At 36.8% G+C, this 19937-nt stretch overlaps 1 protein-coding gene across 1 annotated transcript; it reads left to right on the forward strand.

Annotated features, from left to right (window-relative positions):
- Positions 1-263: 263 nt before the first annotated feature.
- LOC112801595 (vesicle transport v-SNARE 12) lies at positions 264-4660 on the forward strand. Its single transcript, XM_025844412.2, has 6 exons — positions 264-496; positions 601-745; positions 1461-1519; positions 1618-1806; positions 3842-4012; positions 4345-4660. The coding sequence occupies exons 2-6, from the start codon at positions 649-651 to the stop codon at positions 4495-4497; spliced, it is 669 nt and encodes a 222-aa protein (XP_025700197.1). The 5' UTR covers positions 264-496; positions 601-648; the 3' UTR covers positions 4498-4660.
- The last annotated feature ends 15277 nt before the right edge of the window (positions 4661-19937 follow it).

Raw genomic sequence — 19937 nt, forward strand, 5'->3', positions numbered from 1 at the left:
AATAAAAGAAGAAAGCGACAAACTAAAATGGTCCCCCACTATATATAGTGTGTTGAATTTATCATAGAATTCGCCGAAGGACGGTGAACGACAAACTCTATAATTTATATAGAGTTCACTGGAAGCGCAACAAACTTACTGTTTATAAAAAAAATTCGTATTTTCAAAGATAAACCTAAAAGTTAATTTTTAAAAAATATTTATTTATTTTATTTTATAAATGAAAAAAATCCTCATTTATTCTATTTTTTTAAAAAGAACTTAGGCTGTTTATCCAAAGTGACTGAACAAACAAAAGGTGTATAACCAAGAACCATCATTTCAAGTTTTGTGGGCGTTTTTGAAAACAAGTCCTTAAGTTCTTACCCCATTTCCCTTTCGCTCTTCCTCAGACCCAACAACTCAAACAACCACAACAACCACAAACTCGTCCTTTTTCAGATCCTTCACTGCATCATCGTGATCTTCACTCCCCAAATCACTAGATTCAACCTAAGTAAGTAATAGATTAATCAATCCAAACAAAAATTCCCACTAATTTGGTCTCTTCTATTCCCGATTTTCTTATTCTTTTCCACTTTCCCCCAATTTTATTGAAAGGTGATTTTTCTATTTGCGGTCTTGTCTCAACAACAAGACAGCATAAAGATGAGCGAGGTTTTTGAAGGGTACGAGCGCCAGTACTGCGAGCTCTCTGCAAATCTCTCTCGCAAATGCAGTTCAACCTCTCATCTTTCGGATCAAGGTTCTCTCTACTAACTCTCGTCAAATTAAAAATCTCAACTTTGTTGTCATTTACCACCTATTTTCTTTTCGTTTGTTCTGATGTCTTTAGTATGCATGTATCTTCGGTGTGTTGAGGATCTTTAGATTAGCTTAATTTGGGGCTTAAAATACAGATTTTTAATTTCTATGCAGTATGCACTGCACTGGCATCCAATCAAGTGCTATAGTGCATATGGAGGTTAACTATTTTTATCTATATGGCTGCATCTGAGTGGATTTTAGTCTATAGAGATTAAACTCTTGAAAGATATAAGAGATCGTTTCGCCCGAAGTTAATTATTTGTTATTACTAAAATACCGAAGTTGGATGCAGATTGCAGAGCTGCTTAATGTGATTTATATTTGCATGCGATCTTCCAAATTATCTAGTAGATTGGTTATGAGGAATGTTAGAATTGGTTATAACTGAGAAAATCGGGGAATTGAACAGAGTTTTGCAATACTGAATGAAAAATGGTGTCCTAAGCAAGTACAGTGCATACAATCTACTGTTGAGTGGAATGGAAAAATGTGTCCTTGAGATTGCTTCTGTGACATGAGCATGTCTTTTTTTTCTTTTGTTTTTTTATATCATTACTCTGTAAACCTGAGGATGTCTACAACTCATGTCTAAGTTGATATTAAGTTCTAGTAACTGATTTTTTTCTTTGTTCCGTAATCATCACTAATTTCAGATCAGAAGCAGCAAAGCCTTTCTGAGATTAAAGTTGGACTAGATGATGCCGATGTGCTGGTATAAAATTTTACATTCTCCTGGGTTTAGGGCCTTTTGCTAAGTATTATCTTCTATTTGTTTCTTTATTTCTCTTGTCAATCTAACTTTGTCTCCAGATACGGAAAATGGACCTTGAGGCTAGAAGTTTGCAGCCAAGTGTAAAAGCAAATCTGCTTGCAAAGTTGAGGGAATATAAATCTGATCTGACGAAGTTAAAAAAAGAATTTAAGAGGTTAACATCACCTACTGCTGATCAGGCTGCCCGTGAAGATTTGTTGGAGGCTGGAATGGCTGATGCACATGCAGTATGTCTTTAATTCTAGACTGTATTACTTAATTGTAGATTTATGTTTCAAGTGAAAAACCAAAGCTCGCAATTTTAAACTTGCATGGTTAGAGAATCCAAGTTGATAGAAAAAAGGTTTCTGTTTTAATTATGCTCACTTTACCCTATAATAGTTTATTATAATATTAGATATTTGTTTTTCCTTCTTTTCTATATCTCCTTAAGTTGGATCTTCTCTTCAATAAACCTTGATCGTCTGCCAAAGTAACTACCATAATGGATCTTCAGCTTTCAAAACGAGATCAGAGTTCTATTACTATTTTGTAAAATATTCTCTCAGCAGCAAAAAGAATGAGCTAAATATTATACAGATAAGGTTGTTGTGATAGATGAATCACACAACAAAACTTGGAATGAGTTCACTAGGGAATGATAGGATTCAGGTTGTAACAAAATCGGTAGGCTTTATTGATGAACTAGGGATTGTAAATCACAATCCCTTATTGGAATACACTGTTAGAACTACCAACTATGGAGGGAGTTCTTCCTCTCCTATATTAATAGATCTAATAGAAATTTCACAAAAAAACTAAAACTAACTAATTGACTAGTATTTATAGGCAGCAACTAGGACTAAGACTATTGCCCTTATGCCTGCCAGTGCAGCTGAAAGGGAACAAACAACAATTAGGAACTAAAACCCGCAAGTAGACTACTTACTTTTCTCTTGTAAACTAAACCAAACTGGTTTCTATCATTACTCCCCCCTTGGACAACTACCTTGTCCTCAAGGTGGATCTCTGGAAAGGAGCTCCAATTGCTCCACTGCCTCCGGGACTGCTTCGTGCTCCAACCAATCCCCCTCTTAAGCCTCAGGTTCCATAATCAGCAATTTGAATTCCTTGTTTTTGCACCCATGCTTTGCTGAGTATGGTTTGTCGTAGAAAAGGCATTCACCTTGTGCACGTTTAGAAACTAAACAGATAGCCAATTAACAGCAATTAGGAACTAAAACAAACTAAAACCAGCAAGTAGACTACTTACCACTCCTCTTGTAAACTAAACCAGACCTGTTTCTATCAGAGAAAGTTGAGGTAATGCCTATTGGGGCTTTGGTGGTAAAGTCCTGTCGTAACTAGCTTAGTCATGTGATGAGAAGACTTGTAGGAATTTCAGTTTGAATAATAGATCAAACGGAGGCTATCAATGGGGCAGAGGAAGACCCCACAAAAAAGAACATGGGAGAAAAAGGGGGGGGGGGGGGGACTTTAGACAAAGTCACTAAAAAATATTTTAACTTTAATGGCTGCCTATATTTTATAGATGTGGTTTATGATGGGATGCAATAGCATAATTTCGTCCATGTAGTTGACTGCACCTAATGGGAAAATGATCAATTGTTGTTGTATAACTGTTCATCTAATAAGTAATAATATTAAGGTACTTAGTGTTTGATATATTTAGCCTTTCTTTGTCTTCAATTCTGGAATACCTGTTTATAGCTCCTGGACATTACTGAAATTCAAGGAAATATCTCAACTGTGATTGAATGTGGGTTTACTCATAATAATGCCTAATTTGTATAATGATATAGATATGATGCTGTTAGCCTATCTGGGATGCATTAAATGTATAGTGACTACATTTTCCATTCTTTATGTAGCTTTTGATCTATGACCTTTTCTCGTGGCATGCATATTTGATCACTTATGTTAGAGATCATTATGCCTGTGATGAGAAGTGGACTGATTCAAATAGCATTGATGATGTTTGCGCATGCATATTGGCCTCATTTCTGTCTTATCATAGTACTTTGTGTTTAAAAATTTGAAATTAATAGGTTTTGAAGTTGATTGCATTTATTAAGAAAGTTTAGTTGCAAATGCATATCCGGAATTCTCTTCAGCCTGTGCCATATTTTATTTTTATGAATTTTAAAATTATCACTTGGATTTGGTTGAAATTGAACACAAGTAGTGCAGCATGTTGTTACTATTTGGTGGAATTTTCTTATTTATTTATTTATTTATTTTCATATATGGATTATATTTCAGGTATCTGCTGATCAGAGAGAAAGATTAACTATGTCAGTGGAGAGATTACATGACTCGAGTGATAGAATCAGGGAAAGCCGAAGAACCATGCTTGAGACGGAAGAACTTGGTGTGTCAATCCTCCAAGATCTACACCAGCAGCGGGAGACTCTCTTGAGCTCCCATAAAAAAGTAGGTTGTTATGATAATGCTATTCTTTTGAGATTATTTCAATATACCTTAAAGTTAAGTTTTTGTCGTGGTATGTTAAATGCTTTTAGTGATGTGCTTATACATGATTGAATAATCTACACTGTCGAGGCATGACAGGCATCAATTTATTATACTTTTTTAACGGTGTTCTCTTTAGGTTCTACTTTGATTTATTAGGAAAAATATAATGAGATGCTCATAGTTTTCTAAGGAGAATGATCCTTGAAAAGTTGATTCAAAGCCCTGAATATGATTTAGAAGTTTAGTAAAAATTGTTGATTAATGGTCACTTATTTTCTTATGCCTTGCAGCTTCATGGGGTAGATGATGCCATTGACAAGAGTAAGAAGGTCTTAACTACCATGTCAAGAAGAATAACTAGAAACAAATGGGTTGTTGCATCTCTGATTGGAGCTCTTGTTTTAGCCATAGTAATTATTCTACTTTACAAATTATCTCATTAGCTATTAATATGCTCAAGTTACGTCTGGAGGGAAGTGATTCTTCTCTGCTTTCTGTTCTTGGTTGTAAATAGGAACCCCTACCCTATTATCTTTACATTTATTTCTGCATTGTGACTTCATGCTATGCTATGTTTTCAATGATAATTTGCTTTTATGCTCTAAATAGGAACCACCATCATACCTTCATGAAAGTAATATTGTTTCATTAAGAAACTTTCGTGTTTCTTGAAGTAATATATTTCTCCTACTAATGTATGTGACTATTTTTGATATCAAGTTATATCGAATAGTGATCGATTATGAATTCAATAACATAAATGACTTTTTCATTATTATATGTAAATATTTTTCTATCCGGCTCGCGACATATGACGGTAATCTTTCTCTATCTGTTAACTGTTTACGTTCAGCACGACAGGTTCATATTACACAGATACTATATAAATATTTACTGAGTCCCATAAGTTGATCGATTGGAAACTCCTGATGATTAGTACTATTATGGCTGTAGCATGACCTACTTAGAGTTGAGATGTTACAATATTAATAATGAACTCTTGGAAAATTTCCATTATACTAAACCTCTAATTTTTTTTTTCACATGATATATAATCTGGAAAGTAAAAATAATTAAAAAGCAATTGGAAAGGCTAGTTTGCTAATTAAATGAGAATAACAAAAAAGAATGAAATAGTTAAAATAATAACAGCAACTTTACCTTTTCACAAAGTAATGGACAAATTTGGGTGATAAGAAAAAAAAAAACCCATGAGCAAAAGACACTGCTTAGGTAACTTTGGTCTCTAGAAAGATAGTTGGATAGATAGTTTTTTAATACATCTCTAAAAAATTTGTTCTCGATAACTTAGGTCATCGAAATAATCTTTTTTATTAGACCTTTAAAGAATCTGTTCTTGACAAACTAGATCATAGGGATGAAATTAAAATAACAAACACTAGAAGTTAGTTTAGGCTGAATCTTTTAATTTATTAATGATATAAGTAAAACAAATCACTCAATTCACTTGAATACACATAGAAATTAGTGCATTATATGCACAATAAATTTTATTCATAAAAAACTCCATAAAATATTTTACAAATGTGCTTAAATAGAACTAATTGATTAGCCTAAAGTGGGTCAGATTTTCTTAGAATAAAGCTATAAAATTTGAAATTTAACTAAAAATATAACTCCAAAAATAATCCTAACTAATTTAAATTATATTCGATCTGATTAGATTTGATCAGATTTGATTTAAATATTAAACACCTAAAGATATGATAATTAATTTAAATTTAAATACATAAAAGTACTACTCAACGGATTAAAATTAAATTAAATCTTTTGATAAATCCTGACAATAAATCAGATTTAAATTTAAGCTATCCTATTTAAAATTTGAACTAGTAAAGACAATAAGTCCAAAACTGCTGGCACCTTATGTAATTTCTGAATCTGAATTAAATTCAACTTAGTTAGATGTGGTCTAAATTTAGTAAACTCCTCATGGTTACTTGCATTCCACGTAACTTGAGTAAACTCATATTCTTTGTGCCCTAAGTCAATACATTTGTTCTTGAGATGAATTCTTGGTCTACTTGATCTCCAAGGCTCGTATTGTAATGATTCGTAATCTTTTTTTTTTTTTTTGAAAATTTAAGGGTTAAGTTCGATTTTAGTCCCCAACGTAGAGGTCAAAAATTGATTTCGTCCCCTACTTTTTTTTTGCTACAAATTGGTACCCAAAGTTTCAGTTTGTTTTAAAATCGTCCTTTTTACCAATTTTATTTTTTTATTACCAAACTACCCCTCATTAAAAAAATTATAAAATAAAATAAATATAAAAAAATAAAAAAGAAAGCAAAGAAAGGGATACAGATTACAGAGAAAGAAGGGGAGTTGGGGCGCGAGAAAGGGGGGTGGGGGTGGGGGAGGGGGAGGGGGCAGGGAAGGGAAGCCGCACCGCTGCACCGCCGCACCGCTGCACCGCCGCACCACCGCACCGTCGCACCGCTGCCCTGCCGCCTATGATCCGCCGCTGCTCCTCCTCCTCACCCTCACCGGCCGCTTCTTATTCTTCTTCTTCTTCTTCTCCGCCACTGCTCTTCCTCCTCGCCCTCACCGCCACCGCTTCTTCTTCTTCTTTTGTGAACTGAATTTTTTTGTAGAATTTCTGAATCTTTTGTGAAATATTGTTGTTACTGAATTTGGCTTGAATTTGGAATATTGTTGGATCGGGGGAGAGAAAGAAGGGTGCAGGGGTTATGCGAAGAGAAACGGGGGAGGGGGGAGGAAAGGGAAGAAGGGGGAGGGAGGGGTGTTGAGGAAGAAGAGGGGAAGGGTTTTATGCGTAAAGTAAAGGGAAAAGGGAGAAGGGGTTATGCGAAGGGAGAAGGGAGAAGGGGGGAGGGGGAGGGGGGTTCGGGAAGAAGAGGGGAAGGGTCTTCGCCGTCGCCACCGCCGTTCTTCGCCGCCGCCACCACTGCTCTTCTTTACTCGATGGCCGTTGCTCGTCGTCGTTCGGGTGGCTCATCGGATTCTGCTTCTGCTTCCATCATTCTTCTTCTTATTCTTTCATTCTGCTTCTATTATATTTGTTGATTTTTTATTGTTGTTGTTTCTGGTTGATTCTGATTCTGATTGATTATATTGTTTCATTATTATTGTTATTGTTGTTCTGTTTCTGTTTCTGCTCCTGCTTCTTCTATTTCTACTTGATTCCATTGTTGATTCATTGGTGATTTATTGTTGTTGTTGTTGTTGTCCTACTACTGCTTCTGTTTGATTAATTGATGTTGTTGCTTTTGGTTCTGCTTGTGCGTGCTTCTGCATAATTTTGGGGAAGAAGGGGAAGAAGAGGGGAGGGAGGGAGGGAAGGATATTTTCATCCGAAGGACGATTTTAAAACAAACTAAAACCTTGGGGACCATTTTGTAGCAAAAAAAAAGTTGGGGACGAAATCGATTTTTGATCTCTACGTTGGGGACCAAAATCGAACTTAACCCAAAATTTAAATATAGATAAGTTAGGGTTTATTTTAAGTTTGAGCTTTTTATTTTTAAAAAAATTTATTTTAAATAATTAAATTGATTATATAACAAGTTGATTCTAAATCAATTAAGATTCTTATATAATTTTATTGTAATTGTATATCTTGTATAATTAAAATATGGGTATTTGATAAATGATAAAAATGGCATAATTTAATTTGAGTAATTAATATTTTAGGTTTAAATTGTATTTATAGAAGATGATTTATTTGTTTATTTTATAATTTAAATTAAGAATAATGATTTAAATTTATTGGTATGTTGATAAATAAAATTTTATATGTTTTTAAAGTAATTTTACTGTAATATATTTTAATATTAAATTATTATATTATCTCAAAAATTTTGTAAAATTCATATATTACTCATATATATTTTACTCTAACTCTAATCCTGAATTTCTTAAATTTACCACACTATATGCTTCTGATATCACTCTTTTACTCACACGTATTCTCACAATCGTCAACTTCACCAGCTTAACAAAAAATATGCGTATATTTAAGAGTGCTTAAATTTAAATCAATATAAATTAAACTGCTCATTCAATTCAATCCAAACTGAAAACGATTAAAATTGTAACATGTTGCATAAAATACGGAAGCACTTATCCTCGTGGAAAGGAAGATTGTTTTTAATAGAGCGGGGTGACTTTATCGAAAAAAGTGTACAAAATGCAAGTAAGTCTTTTTCCTCCTTCCACTTGCAATGATATTGATAAATTTGTGAGGCAATTTGTTTGGAGTGCTAACACTAGCAAAAGGGGGTTCCATTTAACCTCTTGGTCGATTTTATTAAGTCCTAAGAAGTATGGAGGCCTGGCTTTAAGATATTCACGCTTAACTAATTTAACTCTTCTTGGCAAGCTGGTCTGGCAAATCCTACACTGTCCAAAGAAGACATGAGTTCATGCCATGAGAAATAAATATCTAAAGGTAAGGACATTTTCAACTTTTAAAGCATCTAGTCATTCTTCGGTGCTTTGAAAATCTATTGTCAAAGTTGCAGCTATTCTTAGGGATGGTTATGAATGGAAAATTGGCTCTATGACTGATACTTTTTTTTTATTTTATCCATGGATAAAAATTGGTACTGTCGGGGAGAGGATGAACATTATTGAGATTGATGAAACTAATTTCTGCACTGAAGATGTCCTAATGCATAACAATTGGCAACTTAATCGTATTTACTCACGTATTCCAGATGAGCTTGCAATAGAAATTATGAGTTACACCAGAAACCAAGGTACAGATTCTGAAGCGGGTTGGCTATGAAAAGACAAGGAATACTTTGCAAAATTAGGGTACCACTGGCTACTAGAGTGAACTGTATCATGGGATAATGGATCAAATTGGATGTGGCTTTGGAAGCTTAAAATTCCAAAGAAAGTTAAGATCTTGATTTGGTTGAATATGCACAATACTCCACCAACTGCTTCTATGCGACATCGTCTTCATATGTCAATATATGATATTTGTTAACATTCACTACAAGAAAAAAATCTATGGCTACGTTTTTTTTTGATACGCTTTAAAAGCATGGCCAAAAGTGATTAATGACCACACTTTTATGAGGGGTGGCGACTCAATAGAGATTTGATCACATTTTTTCTTTTTATGCTTCAAAAGCGTGGCAAAAATAGTCAATGACCACGCTTTTTTGAGGGTGACAATTGATTCGAGATATGAACATGCTTTTTTTTTTGCCACGTTTAAACAGTGTTGTCATAGAGAGAAACAGGCACGCTTTTAAAGTCTAGCAACAGAATTTTGTTATAGGGTCATTTTAAAAGTGTGGTCGTTTCCTATAACTCTTTTGCCACGCTTTAAAAGCGTGGCCAAAAGGTTCCAACAAAAATTTCAGAGAACCCCTTCGAAATTACGAAGATACAATTGCAATACACCATCTACTCTTCCAAACTTTAGCCTTTTCCTTCTTACAATTGCCCTAACTCGTTCACATAATCCTAAGCCCACCATGAAGCGATGATTGCTCCTAACCCCAACATTGTGCCTTATCCTAACCCTCTCTTCATTGTGCCTCACGAAGAACCCCTAACCGTGACGAAGAACATCATATCGAAAAACCCCTAACACTCTCTTCATTATGCACTCCACGAAGTAACAACAGTCTGTGAAGAACATCGCCAGCGTGCGCAATGCCACTCTCTCCCTCAAGCTCACTGTGTCTCACCTCTCTCACGGCTGGTCTCACTGTCGACCTCTCTCTCCAGTTTCTCGCTTCTCTCGTGGTCGTTTCGGAGTCAAGCTCATCGCGCTCTATCACCATCGCAAGCTCTATCATGCTCTGTCACCATTGCAAGCTCGTCTTCTTGCTTCGGTCGTCAATACTTCCTTTGCCGTGAGTTGCTCTCTGGGCATGTGAGTTTCAGCTTCCTTTGGCCCTGTTATTTCTTTTTCAATTTCATTGCTGTAAGTCATTAGTATATGTTTAAAAGCGTGACAATAGAGCTATTTTCTTGTAGTGATTGTTCGTCTCACCAAGAGAGCATTCTTGACTACCTCAGAGATTGTCTTACAGTTGAGAAAGTCTAGTAGAGATTGGGTTTTATTGACGTACCCTTCTATATTATTGAGCAGAATTTTCTTGCTTGGATCAAGAAAAATTTAAAAGTGACAGGTCCATGACTTCCGCAGCCAGGTTGTGGTATGTGTGGGTAGATAAAAATGACAACCTCATGCATGTCTCTAACAATTCGGCACTACCTATTGCCTTTAAAGCTCGATCCACGGTGGAATTGTTTAAGAATGAAGCCATCAAAGCATGTCATAGCTGGTTCCAATTGCCATCGAGTTCATGGTATCGCCCTGAACCTGGTTTCTTGAAAGTTCATTGTGATGGAAATGTATATCATGATCAAGACCTCTTTGGATTTGGATGCGTGCTTCATAACGAGGTGGGTGAGTGAATGGGTTCATGGGTTTGCTGTTAAGGTTCTTGGAGCAAGGTTCTTGGAGCAAGTATCTTGAGAGTTGATCTGGGCAATTTGGCGTGGTTTTCTCATGGCGAGGGAATTAGAAGTGAGACTCTTGATCTATGAGACGTATTCTATTGAAGCTTTCTCACTTGTGAACAATTGGAGGGTTCCAGATGAGCCTCAAGAGAAGGAGCGTCCTCAAAGGATCTTCCAACTCAAGCAAAACATGACTTCGGAAGTGAGATTTATTTTGAATCAGAGAGAATCCAACTCTATCACAGATTGGATGGCGAAGTATGGAGCACATGGAAACATGGATGCAGTTGACTAGATCGTCCCTCCGACATCTCTACAACATCTTCTTCAAGAGGATATATCTATGATTTTCTGAGTCTTTTGTCATTTCTTCTATTTGTTTTCTTTTATTTGTTATGTATACCAAAACACAAAAAAAAAAAAAAAAACAAGATGAATTTAATTATAATTTAACAAAAGAGTTAACTACCAATTCAATCCTTGAAAGATTTAACCGTTGACAAAAAGGCCTCTAAAAGATATTATTGACAAAACAACTCCTAAATAAGTTGAAAATACGACAAAAGAATCATTTAATATTATTTTTTTCTAAATAATAAAAAAATCATATTTAGCAAACAAATTATCTATTTCATCTTTGTGGCAACACTTGAATAAATATTTAGAAGATGCACAAAAAAAAATTCGAAGCAAAATTTGAACTCTAATTTTTTTTATTTTCCAAAAAAGTGGCCATTCACAACAAATTCTTTTCTAAAAAAATATTCACTTGACAAAAAATTACTAAATTTTAAAGATGAAAAAGTTTATTTTTATAATAATAATTATAAAAGTTTGCATTAAAATTTGATCTCTAAAGTCGTCTTTTAATATATATATATATATATATTGTACTGTATCCCTAATACATCGAATGAACCGAGTTATATCTCGGCATGTTTTCCTACACTAAAAAGTTAACGGCTTTATCCTAATGAACCTCTCCCCATAATTTTGCCCGAAAGTCGGTCACGAAGATCTTGACTCAAGCCGATGACTCATTCAGTTCCAACCAGTCTATAAATTACGAACAAGGCCGACGATGGGCATTAGAAGCATTCAACACCATTTCACTGATTATATACTCATTTTCTTTAGTGATTCTTCACTGATTTGAGTTTCGGAGTCCTTTTTGCAGGTACCACGCTTGGGTCCGAGTTCACGAGGATACTCCGAGTCCAGATTGAGCTGTCAAACTCTTTGGATTAACGCAAGACCAACATATAGCTCAGAAAGAGTATCATTCCAAAATATTTGGCGCCCACCGTGGGCCCCGTCTCGCTTTTTAGTTTTAACCTAACACTATTAGATTCGACCTGTATCTTCTTTTCTTTGTAAAAGCCGAACTATGACGAATCATTCAATAATTCCTCAAGCCAACCCAACTAATGCCGAATTCTCGGCTGCCAATGCTGCTTTACAAGCGGACAACCAACGAATGGCCGAACTGTTAGTAACAATGCAGAACAATGGGGAGGAAAAGAACAATAATAAGAAGGTTAATAACAACCTCCATAAGGAACCCCAGTCAGTGTCAAACGTGAAGACAGGAGAAACACCTCCCAAGACAAAAAGACGACAGACTGGCCCTTTTCTCGAAGAAATAATGAATTTCAAAATGCCTAAAAATTTTACACTCCGAATGACTTTGATGCCATACAAGGGGATCAGAGATCCAAAAGTTCATGTCACAAAATTTGAATCTATGATGTTTCTCAATAGTGACTCCGATCCCATCTTGTGTGGATCTTTTCCAACTTTCCTAGATGGAGCTGCTTTATTATGGTTTTCTAACTTACCTGCAGGTTTAATATCTTACTTCGATGAATTTTCCAAGTTGTTCATAAACGACTTTGCGGCATCCAAAATTATGTACGAGATTCAGACTATATCAGTACGATTAAGCAAGGACAACACGAGAGTTTAAAAGACTACATAATGCGTTTCACAACAACAGCCATGGAAATCTCAGACCTCAATCTAGAGGTACAACTACATGCAATAAAAAGTGGCCTCCAACCTGGGAAATTCCAGGAAGCAATAGTAGTTGCAAAGGCGAAGACATTGGAAGAATTTAGGGACAAAGAAACTGTACAAATTGAAATCGAAGAATTATGTGAAGCTTAGAGAAATAAAAGAACATCATCTCAAAAGGAAGAGGAGAAACCTCCCAGGTCTCAAAGCAAAGATGCCAAAAAATCTTTCAAATTAACACCGAAGTTTAATTCGTACACCAAGTTCAATACGAAAAGAGAGGACATCATCAAAGAAATACTACACAACAAACTAATAAAACCGCCGAGCAAAGCAGACACATATCTGGATCAGAAGTATGTAGATAGAAGTAAACATTACGCATTTCACCAGAAGTATGACCATACCACTGACGAATGCATAGTAACCAAAGACTTATTGGAGAGGATAGCAAGACAAGGCTTACTGGACAAATATGTCACTTCCAGAAACCAGAAAGAAGCAACCAGGGACACTGACAAACCGAGCTATAGCTCTGACCACAAAGAAAAAGGAACTTGGTATGGATCAGTCAAAACTCCTGCCTCTAAAAGAGTAATAAACTATATTTCAGGTGGCTTCATAGGAGGAGGAGCAACTAATACAGCTAGGAAAAGAAGTTATAGAGTCATGATGACAATGGAAAGATCTCGGCAAAGAACACAAACCTCAGCCTCAACTGCCCAAATCACTTTCGGTGCGTCTGACTTCAAGTCATAGTGTTCGAACTTAGATGATCTAGTGGTGATCTCGATCAACATGGGAGAGCTAACAGTAAAAAAGGTTTTACTTGATCCCGGGAGTAACACCGACGTATAATTCTACTCGACATTTAAGAAGATGCAAGTCAGCGACAAAGGATTGCAACCATCACCCAGAGAATTGGTAGGGTTCTCCGGAGAAAGAGTCCCTGTATCAAGTTCTGTATGGTTGAGAATGAAGCTAGGGGAGTTTCCAAACTCAAAAACCCAAAATATTCAATTTTTAGTAGTTGATTGTGCAAGCCCTTATAATGTTATTTTGGAGTCTTAACTCTTTTGGAGCCATTATCTCTATAGTTCACCTTTGTATCAAGTTTCCTGTGCAGGAGAATATAGTGGCAACAGTGCATGCCAACCACAAAGAGGCTAGACAATGCTACAATGCAGGTTTAAAAGACACCCTAAAGGAGACTATCACAAGAGTCCATTCTGTCTACAACTCAGTGAACATTCCAACCTTGACTGAGCTTGATCCAAGGAGCAACAACAGTCATCCCACCCCAACAGACGACCTAGAAAAGATACAACTTGGAAAAGCAGACCAGTTTACTAACATCAGTTTTATTTTCTCTGCAGGAACAAACAAAATCTGATTGAAACATTAAAGTCCAATTCTGACTTATTTGCATGGACACCTGCTGACATGCCAGGAATTGATCCGAACTTTATATACAACAAGTTAGCAGTCAACCCTAATGCCCGACCTGTAAGGCAAAAGAAACGAAACTTGGGTACAGAAAGAAGACATGCAGCAACCACAGAAACACAGAAATTGCTTGATGCATATTTCATTTGGAAACTTCATTTCTCATCATGGCTAGCAAATGTGGGATGGTTAAGAAGACCTCGGGAAAATGGTGCATATGCGTGGACTTTACAGGTTTGAACAAAGCCTGTTCAAAGGACCGTTACCCACTGCCGAATATTGATAGACTGGTGGACGACACCTCAGGGTATCAAGTGATAAGTTCCATGGATGCCTATTCCAGTTATAATCAAATACAAATGCACTCTGATGACGAAGATAAAACAACATTGTAACTGACCAAGGTAATTTTTGTTATAAAGTCATGCCTTTCGGACTAAAAAATACAAGAGCAACTTATCAGAGACTAATGGACAAGGTTTTCAAAGATCAAATTGGCCGAAACTTTGAAATATATGTCGACGACATGGTGGCCAAGTCAAGCTCGAAACAAAAACATGAGGCCGATCTTAATGAAATTTTTCAGCAACTCTGAAAGTAAAATATGAGACTAAACCCAAAGAAATGTGCATTTGGAGTACATGGAGGTAAATTCCTCGGATTCCTACTAACAAATAGGGGATAGAAGCCAACCCTAATAAGTGTCAGGCCTTGATAAACATGCAATCACCTCAGTCAATCAAAGAAGTGCAGTAACTCACAGGTCGCCTAGCAGCCCTATCCCGATTCTTGCCTGCAGCAGCTGCTGAGTCATATCACTTCTTCAATACCCTGAAAAAGGCCAAGAAGTTCGTTTGGATAGACAAATGCGAAAAAGCCTTTGTCGAATTTAAAAACCTCCTAGGTTCACCACCTATACTCAAGAAGCCACAATAAGGTAAACCCCTTTTTCTATTTCTTTCAATTTCAACTAACACGGTTAGCTCCGTGCTTGTAACAGAAACAGGAAAAGAGCAACACCTAGTATATTTTGTGAGCAAAGTACTACAAAATGCCAAAATAAGGTACTCGACAATAGAAAAATTAGCAATTGGCTTAGTCATCACAGCACGGCGTCTGCAACATTATTTTCAGACACATCAGATAATAGTTTGAATTGGCCAACCCCTACGTCAAATATTATCAAAACCAGACCTAGCAAGTTGACCTACGAAATGGGCAATAGAGCTCTCGGAATTCGATATCTCTTATCAATCACGAGGATCTCCTAAAGCCCAAGCACTGGCCGACTTTATTTCAGAATTCACCAATACAGAAGAAACGGTCAAGACATGGGAACTATATATAGATGGTGCATCAAATGAGAGCGGATGTGGAGCAGGGATCCTACTAAAAGATGACACTGGAGTGCAAGCCGAACAGTCAATCAAATTCCTTTTTCAAGCCACGAATAACCAAGCTGAATATGAGGCACTCTTAGCAAGCCTAAGGTTAGCAAAGGAAATAGAAGTAAAAAACCTAAAGGTATGTTATGACTTTCTCATCGTAGTGCAACAGGTAACCGGTCACTTTCAGGTATGAGATCCGCTCTTGGAAAAGTACTTAGCTTCGGCAAAAAACATGATACAACATTTTCAAAATTTTGAAATATCACATGTACCTAGAGAACAAAACTGTATGGCCGATATTTTATAAAAATTAGCCACATATAGGGTAACGATTCATCAGACAAATTATATCATCTTACACTAACAGAACCAAGTTTAGATATCAAATCTATTATAAGTGTGTCACAGGAAGAAGATTGGTGGAGCCCATTCATTCTCTATTTGAGAACTGGAGCAATACCAGAGAACGAAAACCTAAGGTCATTGAGACATAAAGCGAGCCATTACACCATGATGGGAGCCGATCTATACAAACGGGGTATCTCTAGACCATTACTAAAATGCATCGGCCGCGAAGTTGCAGCAAACGCCATTGCCGAAGTCCATGATGGTATCTGTGGACACTACACTGGAAGCAGAAGCTTAGCCAAGAGTATTTTACGAGCTGGATACTACTAACCAACATTACAAGAAGACTGTAGAAACAAAGTACAGAGGTGCGACGCATGCCAAATGTAAGCACCACTCATCCATAGCCCGGCCGAGCAGCTGAATGACGACAAGTCATCTTAGGCTAGTTTCACAAGCATTTTTCACTTATTTTCATTAGGTTTCATGCACTTTCTTGAGCAATAAGTGAGTAATTGGATTGGAATTTCATGCATCCCCTGATTCAATTAAACATGGTTGTTTATGTGCTTTTTCATAAGATTTTACGCAAATTTTACTTCATGATATGAATGATGTAAAAACCTTGTGATTATAGCAAACTTTGATGCAATTGTTTAATTGATATTAGGTGGAAAAGAAGCAGGGGAGAAGAGCACCTTAGCGCTACGCTTGTTTAAAGAACGTTACGTTCCCCTGCAGCACAACCCTTGGCGACGCGTACGTGTAGAAATGGCATTTTTGAAAGGCCACGCGTACGCGTGGATGACGCATACGAGTGGGAGGGATCTACGCTCTACACCCAAGAGCGCTGCGTTCTTCACCAAAGAGCGCCTGCGAAGACCTTCAAAGTTGGATTTTAAATTTGGCTAGCGACGCGTGCGCATCACCGCATCAGTGATGCGTACGCGTGGAAGTGGCATTTGTGAAGGGTCATGCAAACGCGTGGATGGAGCAGCAGCGTGGAAGTGACATTTTGAAATCTACACGTACGCGTGAATGACGCGTACGCGTGGGAAAGCGCTCTTGGCGTGACTGCTACGCTCTCATGGAGAGCGCTGCAAAGGATGCGTAGGCGTATGTGACGCGTACGCGTGACAAGTACTATAGATAGAGAGGATGCATACGCGTGGATGCACCAACGCAACGCTCTCCTCAAGAACGCTACGTTCTCCTGGGGGTATCCACACGGCACCAACTAAGATCCATTCTAGCTTGCTTCAACAGAGGCCAAAAAGCCCAATCCAAGGACTTGAAGACTGAATTGGAAAGTGTATAAATAGAGGAGAATTTGATTTAGAAAAGGGGATCTAGAAGGCTAGGGATTCAGAGACCCTAATTGGAAAACTCTGCACTCATTTTCACTTGTATTTCCTTTTCTACATTTTTCTACACTTTCTCTGCTTTCTGTTTTTACTTGAGCAATGATGAACTAAACCCCAAATTCATTATGGGAAGGAGCTCTATTGTAATCATAATGGATCAATGAAATTCTTCTTCTTCTCAATTCATTTGTGTAGCTATAGGATATCTTCTGTTTTGATTGTGAATTATTCACTCCGAAAGGGAGTTTAATTCAGCTGAATGCTTGTCTGAGCCTCAGAAAGGGAATTACTTGCATTAGAATTGGAGCTCTATCATTCACAGTTCTCCTAATTAACACCATTCGGGAGGAATTGAGGTTTTGAGAATTTGTGTGGCTTATGGATAAGAGAATGTGCTCTAACTCTTCTCATGACAATTAGATCAAGGAATTGGCAAGATTGATTGTGATTAGAGAGATTGGATTGCCAAGGAATTGGGATCCAATCAATTTCAATCCGCCATAGATCTACTCATATGATTGAGAAAGGAGTTGAGACCCATTTGATTCATGATGGATTATGATATCTCCAATCCCTGATGAATTATTTTCTTTGAATTTCCTCAATTTAGATCTCTCTGATTTCACTTCAATTTAAATTTTTTATTGCTGTTTTGATTCTCTGCACCCATTTCCCTTTATAATTCATGCAATTTAAGTTGCACTGCAATTTATATTCTGCAATTTTACTTTCTTGCACTCTAAGATTCAGGGCCCGTTTGGGAAGCTTTAAAAGTAACTTTTTTTTAACTTTTGACTTATGAAAAGTAGTAGTATTAATGTCTGGTGCAATTTTAAAAACCAAATAACAACTTTCTAAGAAGCTATTTAGGAGCTTATAGAGAAGTTAAAAAATGACTTCTCTCATAATACTTCTACTTTTCATCACATTTCTATAAAATAAGCATTTTTAGAGTTAAAAATCCAAACACAAAATAACTTATTTATAAGTTACTTTTAACAGAGTCATTTATTGTTTAAGTTATTTTATCAAAAGGAGCTTAATTAAGTTGGTTAACCAAACTGGGCCTCAGTCATTTATATTTCTTGCAATTTAAGATTCAGCTCTTTTAGTTTCTTGCTCTTTATGTTTCTGTCATTTAAGTTTCTTGCCATTTAAGTTTCTGCCAATTTACTTTCAGCAATCTATATTCTCTGTAATTTACATTCTGTCAAGTTAATTTCACCAAAAATCTCTCAATATTTCACTTAACTAGATTAATCCTCTAACTAAAGTTGCTTGATCCATCAATCACTATGGGATTGACCTCACTTTTGTGAGTTTTACTACTTGATGTGACCTGGTACACTTGCTAGTTAGTTTGTGCAGAATCAATTTTTTGCCATCACTGCACGCATCAGACGTTAGTTGGCTTTTTCATAAATGGGGGATGGATATACTCGGCCCATTCCCGGTAGCACTAGGACAGGTAAAATTCCTATTAGTAACAATTGATTACTTCACAAGGTGGATAAAAGCACAACAAGTTGCGAAAATAACCTCAGACAAGGTAGAGGGAGAAGAGGTGCATCCACCTCCTTTGATTCTGAACTAGAGAGAACCTTCTTGATATTAAGAAGTGAAGCAAGAGGGAATGGAGTGTTTGGAAAAGAAGAGTCAGAAGAGGGAGATCAAGAGATGGATGATAACCTCCCTAATCCTCTAGAGGATGTGGCCAACAATGGCCAGCCTTTAAGGAGAGTTCTAGCCTCTTACACCATCCCCAACCTGATGAATTGTGGGAGCAGTATCTTAACCCCTAATGTCCATGCTAATAATTTTGAACTCAATCCCCAACTAATCACTCTAGTTCAAAATAATTGCCAATATAGAGGAAGTCCTGCTGAAGATCCAAACCAACATCTCTCTGTTTTCTTGAGAATTTGTGATACTGTCAAAACTAATGGAGTCCACCCTGACATCTATAAGCTATTGTTGTTCCCATTTTCACTAAGGGACAAGGCCACTCATTGGCTAGAAACCTTACCAAAGGAAAGTATCACCAATTGGGATGATTTGGTTAACAAGTTCCTAGCCAAATTCTACCCTCCTCAAAGAGTCATTAAGCTGAAAACTGATGTGAAAATCTTCAGACAGCTAGAGGGAGAGTCATTATATGAAGCTTGGGAGAGGTATAAAGCATTGATTAGAAGATGTCTAGAAAGAATGTTCAGTGAGTGGGTTGAGCTCCAAAATTTCTATGAGGGTCTATCCATGAGTTCAAGGAAAGCTTTAGATTACTCTTTAGGAGGATCATTGCAAATGATGAAGACTGCATAAAAAGCACACGACCTCATAGACATGGTTGCCAACAATGAGTATTTCTACTCATCTAAAAGACAAGCAACTCCCAAGAAAGGCGTATTCGAGCTTGAAGGTGTTGATACAATATTAGCTCAAAACAAGATTATGCATCAGCAACTTCAACAGCAAATAGAGATGATGTCAAAAAGGATGGATGGACTGCAACTTGTAGCAGTGAGCACAACTAACCAACGACCAGTTGTGTGGGGAAAAAATGAAGTGAGTTATGAAGAACAGCAGCTTGAACAAGTTCAGTATATGCACAACCAAGGTTCTGGACCAAATGACTTCTATGGGGACATTTACAACTCCTCTTGAAGGAACCACCCCAATCAAAAGTGAGGAGAGAACAAGAACTCATGGCAAAGAAATTCCAACCCAAGCAATTCACGTAACACAAACCATCAAAACTATCAAGCTACTAACCAAAATTCATACAGAAAACCACAAAATAATCATCCCACTTTCACTCACTATCCACCAAATAACCCCTCAGCTAACCATAATAAC

The sequence above is a fragment of the Arachis hypogaea genome, chromosome 5 (genome assembly GCF_003086295.3).
Source record: "Arachis hypogaea cultivar Tifrunner chromosome 5, arahy.Tifrunner.gnm2.J5K5, whole genome shotgun sequence".
Lineage (NCBI taxonomy): Eukaryota > Viridiplantae > Streptophyta > Magnoliopsida > Fabales > Fabaceae > Arachis > Arachis hypogaea.

What these genes read in the sequence shown, in the direction of transcription:
- LOC112801595 (XM_025844412.2), top strand. Translation starts at nt 649, where the DNA reads ATGAGCGAGGTTTTTGAAGGGTACGAGCGCCAGTACTGCGAGCTCTCT. An exon ending in TAGATGATGCCGATGTGCTG is followed by an intron (nt 1,520 to 1,617) that starts GTATAAAATTTT and finishes CTTTGTCTCCAG; the next exon opens with ATACGGAAAATGGACCTTGA. An exon ending in TCTTGAGCTCCCATAAAAAA is followed by an intron (nt 4,013 to 4,344) that starts GTAGGTTGTTAT and finishes TATGCCTTGCAG; the next exon opens with CTTCATGGGGTAGATGATGC.